The sequence below is a fragment of the Musa acuminata genome, chromosome BXJ1-1 (assembly GCF_036884655.1).
Source record: "Musa acuminata AAA Group cultivar baxijiao chromosome BXJ1-1, Cavendish_Baxijiao_AAA, whole genome shotgun sequence".
In the NCBI taxonomy this organism is placed as follows: domain Eukaryota; kingdom Viridiplantae; phylum Streptophyta; class Magnoliopsida; order Zingiberales; family Musaceae; genus Musa; species Musa acuminata.
This window is the reverse complement of record NC_088327.1, coordinates 11961352-11966435: the sequence shown is the minus strand read 5'-3', so window position 1 is coordinate 11966435 and position 5084 is coordinate 11961352. Positions and strand designations below refer to the sequence as shown.

Here is a 5084-nt window from a genome sequence, read left to right as displayed (position 1 = left end):
CCCTCCGGAGACACGAAGAAACGAGCGGAGCGGGGGACCGCACGAGGTCATAATGTGAAGGAGAAGAGCATTGCCGTTGGATCTAAGATGCAACGGTCAGATCGCTTGGTACGCATAGGAAGTTCTGTGCGACTGTGTCCGGGGACAGGACTGGTCTGTAACGGTCAGCCTTATCGTGGTGTCCATGTCGCGCGAGGGTCATCGTTGGTTGCGTCCCTCATGCTTCAGAAAAAAGACTGGTTTTGCCCAAAAATTACATATATAACCCTATAGAATAAACAACTTTCGTATCTATTCATATATCACAATGGTTGAAATGTGACAGTTAATTATCGTCTTAATACATCCCTAGAGATCGATAGGGACTAGAAAAAAATGATCATTTATAAAAGATATTCTATAAAAAAAATTAAAATAAAAATATTTTAAATTTTTTTTTTCAAAAATAAGGACTTCTTTTGGGAATTGGCCCTTACGTATTCATAATATACCTTTCAAAGTCCAACCAAATTATGTTAAATATGATTGATTTTTATTAAAATGAGTTTTTAATAAATATTAATGAGAGGGATGTATATACAGATAAAGGATGTTAATATTTGGAGGGATATAAAAATAATAATATTAATTATTGTTTGAAGTATGGTATATAGTATCAAATGGTATCGCTCAGAATGGACTGTACGTATCGGTCCGATGACATACCGGTACGCGGACCGTCCGGTATCACTACAGTGCTACAATAATGAAAAAATATATATATAATTATTCGGTACACCGGTACCATACCGTACCGAGTCAACCTCAAAATACCGGTACGGTACAATATTGCATATCTTGATTTGAAGGATTCAAAAACTTAATTATAAAATAATTTTGAGCCTTGTGATGGTGAAATAAACACTGATTACTCTTTTGTTAAAAAAAAAAAAAAGATAGTTATGTTGATGGGAACTAAAAAAAAAAATTGCTAGAAAATTATAAGGGTTTTTTTATAATATCCTTTGGGAATACCTATATGTTGTTTAAAAGTCCGTATTTTTATCAATCCAATGGAAAACACTCACATCTCCCGTTATATTGTGAACCTGTGGATGAATAACTGAATAAGATTCAAACTGCATGAAGGGCATAAGTGTCTTTTTAATTTAACAGCCAAGAAAACAAGAATGAAAACTGGTGAATTTGATTTACATGTCGAATAGGAAAAGCATGTCCATATTGGCACCAAAGGAATATAAATGTGCATTAATTGTTCTCCAAGGGTATAATGATTATTGTAAATACGTTGGTTGTTGTGTATGACTGTTCTATTGATTCAATGGCGAATGCATATTCACTCTATCCGATGTATCATAGGAGATTTATTTTTTCTATTGATTTTTACGAGTTGGATCAAAAAAACAAAATTTGAATGAGATATTTAACTCCAAAGCTAAATTAAAAATGTTATTGGTTCTTTTCTTTTATAAAGAGAATAATTTTTTTTATTGAAATTAAAAAAAATAAACTAAATATAATGTAGAAATGATTTGAAAGGTTCAAAACTAAAATCAATCTCTTTATTAGCAATAGCACAATCGTGACAATTAATTAGTATAATTGGTACATAAAAAATTAATTATTAATGCATGATTCTAGAATAATAATTTTACTTATAATTCAAGATAATTCACCTATAAATTGACACATAAATAGATGATCAATTCTTGTTGTCTACTCATCCATGTTTCTTAGGGAACAGTAAGATGTTATTTTTTAGTCAATACGATTTGGTTCAGTTCCAAAAGCACAGACCTGTCATATAAGCCCAAGCGGATTACTTGGTATGATTTCGTGCGTGAGATTAAGATAATAAATGGACTCATGAGGCCTCGTTGGCTCATGGCAATCGATCTGCGGTTCCTCCGATGTGTGGTTCGCCAACTGAAGGATGCTCCTTAACCTTGTCCGGTGATGCTCCTTGTCGCCCCAAGGTACTGCTTACACACATTAAGGTCCTGCACAATTGGTTAGCGTAGGGGAATTTCTCGACTCGACTCGACTCCTCCGACACTTAAGTCAGTAAAGAAAGTGAATAAGATTTAGCAAAGCTCATGAGAGTTTTAGGTTAAGTCCCTCCCTCGTCCGATTTCGAGGGTTGACTTTTATACCTAATTTGTTAGTGGAGGGTGATCGGTTGCTCATCCCCCTTTCAGCTTCTCATACCATTAGGGGTTCATTTATGTCAACGGTTTAGTGAATACATCTTTCTGTTAGTTACATTTAAGAAGAACAGTTGGGGATGTGCCATCTATTAGGGTAGGGTCATACTTGAAATGCACAGGGGATGGGGATTGACGTTAGGTGATTGAAAAGTCGGGCTACGTCGTTAAGAATTAATGTTCCCTGCGACTTCTTTTGAAATTATGTCCATAAGCGACGAATCACTAGCGACCGATGATGCAATCGAGAGGAAACTGAGAGGACGAGTTTGGTCATCGTGTAGCTATGGTCGACTCGTGCGACTTATCCTAGGATCATGTTCCAATTGGATGACCACGTGAGGGAATGACACGTACTCTTGTGTGCACGTCGATTCCAAGTATCAGCCCATTGGACAGTTTAGTAGTGCAATGCCATTGCTTTCCCTATTAGGCTTCATTGGCCTTTTTCCATGGGTTAAGATTTGTGGAGGCCGACGGATCATTTCCGTGAGTTGCTCATGCCTTTACATATAATTTTTCTTATAATTATTTTTCATACAATTAGATAACTCACATATAAATTGGCACAAAAATAAATTATTTTATTTATACAAAGCATAAGTGACGATGATGAAACTCAAACTCAGGACTTTATGACAATCATTATTCTAAGAATGTTGTTACAAAGCAATCAACAGTCGTAGTGAGATTTATGTTGCTGCTAATCTAGTCTTGCATTCAAGCTTGAACAAAATATCCTGCTATTGATCTTAGCCTTGTACATGAAAAAGTTGCCGGAATATATTTAGAGGTTTCACCACCAGGTTGACTCTGAAACAACTATAGAATCCATGGAGAAGTGGAAGCTGGACAAAAATGTCTCAATCATGTTGATTGTGCCAAAACCAAACATGTTCCATTCTATCTGGTTCAGGAGAGATGGATTCAACTTTAATAATTGCATCAGATTCATGAGTCACCATCCTGCTTTGTCAGCACAAAACAAGAATACCAATGTGACCAAGCAAAGGGAAGGAAAGAAAGAGTACAGTAGCTCTGAGTGCTACAAGTTTCCATTGATTTCCTTGCAACAATCCACAGTAAAATGATGATTACACATACGCAATCATCAGGCTGAAAGAATGTAAAGAACGATCAGAGTCTGCTAAACTATCAGCTACTTGAAAGGATGAGAGAGTTCATCCCCAACATCATGTACACTGAATATTGCCAAGGAAGAAGAATTCTAAGATGCTGCGATAGTGCTGCTGCTGCTCCTCCTCCTGCCGGAATCGGAGACCCGCTTCACCAATCTCTCAAGTGCTTCCTTCATCCATGGATGCTGGCATCCCTCTTTGGCTTCGGCCACCGTCACCTGATCGATCGCATCGGTGTAAGAGATCGAAACAATACTGAATTGAATCTAAAGAATACGAAGATGAAGAATGAAGATGCAGCGGTTGGTTTACCCATTTGCGTTGTCTCACATGCATCTCAGGCCAATCTCCCAGTTCCTCGGTAACATTCAGAGGGAACATGATGCCCTCATAGTATGCATCGTACGTTCTGCTCTTGTACCTCCATCTCCCAAGCTTACGCTGCAAGGATGACATGAGAAACTAATCAGCGATTAATGCTGCTGCAATGATTTCGATCGGAAGCGAACAGGGATCGAGAGGTGACCTCGACGTTCCCTTGCACGCCAGCTTCCTCCAATGCCTCCCGCGAGGCTGCTTCTTTTATGGTCTCGTCCGTCTCCCAACCACCCTGCGAAGGCAACAGGAACCATCCATATTACACCCTTTTGTCCCTTAACGACCGAGAAAAGGAATACCGATCTATCGCTGGCACGGGAAGAAAAGGGCAGATTCCGCAAACCTTCGGGAACAGCAACCCATTGCCTTTGGGCGAGCTGATGACGAGGACCTCCATCGACTTGTCGAGGCCTTCACCGTGGGGGCTAAACTTGTAAGGAATGCACCTGCACGCACGAAAAGAAACCGTTCTGCATCAGATAAGCCCGCGACTCCTCCGTCCGATCCCGGAGCGAGAGGACGAGACCCACATACCCGACGACGAGGCGACCCCCGCTCTTGGTGTAGCGCTGCAACTGCCTGCCCTGTCGCGACACCAACGACACCATCGTCTTCTTCTTCCTCGTCCTCCTGCCGCGCCTCCTCCAAAGAAAGAGAGATGAGTTGGATCGAATGTACCAAACGAGAGAACCTGAAGGGCAAGGGAAAGGAAGGGACAGTTTGGTTCGGGGGACGAGTACAGAGAGGGGTGCGGGGAGAGGGGCTATAAATAGGAGACGGAGAAGGAGAAGGGGGACACTTGGGGAAAGGCAATGGCCGTGGAGCGCGTGGGAGGAGGCGGTGACTCCATCTTGATGGGGGGGCAAAGGCGTCGCTTCCGGGTATTATCTGTCGCGCTTCTCGATCGCTTGCCTCGGCTTCGATCGGACCACTCGACATGGCTTCGTCAGCTACCGTGACGGAACGTGAGTTGGATAACGTCGGGTCGACGAATCGGTCCGTCCGATCTCTTTTGAGGCTAATTTTAAATTATTTTTTATAATTAATTATTTTTATATTTCGATTTATATATTTTTTTTTAAAATTATATTACGATTTTTATTTAGAAAAATAAAATATTAAAATCCTTATATAAGATTTAAAAAATAATTTTAATAGGATTAAAAATTTAAAAAAAATTATTGGAATAACGAGATTAAATATTTCAATTTGGTAAGTATAAGGATCTCGATGTAACTTTTAAAAATATAGAAATCAAAATACTAAAATAGTTAATTATATGAGATAATATATAATTAATATTTTCTTTACCTAAAACTTATCCAAATTAATCGACTCAAATCAAAATTCATAATTGCTTCGT

The 5084-nt window shown here is 39.3% G+C and overlaps 1 protein-coding gene across 1 annotated transcript; it reads right to left on the bottom strand.

Moving 5' to 3' along the window:
• Nucleotides 1-3221: 3221 nt before the first annotated feature.
• LOC103990846 (nudix hydrolase 17, mitochondrial) lies at nucleotides 3222-4571 on the bottom strand. The gene is made up of 5 exons (XM_009410128.3): nucleotides 4256-4571; nucleotides 4065-4167; nucleotides 3870-3953; nucleotides 3656-3784; nucleotides 3222-3561 (listed from the first exon to the last, which is right to left on the bottom strand). Exons 1-5 carry the CDS (start codon nucleotides 4327-4329, stop codon nucleotides 3433-3435), a joined length of 519 nt encoding a protein of 172 aa, XP_009408403.2. The 5' UTR covers nucleotides 4330-4571; the 3' UTR covers nucleotides 3222-3432.
• Nucleotides 4572-5084: the final 513 nt, after the last annotated feature.

Coding starts and splice junctions, on each gene's coding strand:
- LOC103990846 (XM_009410128.3), bottom strand. CDS start 4,329: ATGGTGTCGTTGGTGTCGCGACAGGGCAGGCAGTTGCAGCGCTACACC. Junction 3,785..3,869: donor GCGTGCAAGGGAACGTCGAG/GTCACCTCTCGA, acceptor TCATCCTTGCAG/CGTAAGCTTGGGAGATGGAG. Junction 3,562..3,655: donor ATGTGAGACAACGCAAATGG/GTAAACCAACCG, acceptor GCGATCGATCAG/GTGACGGTGGCCGAAGCCAA.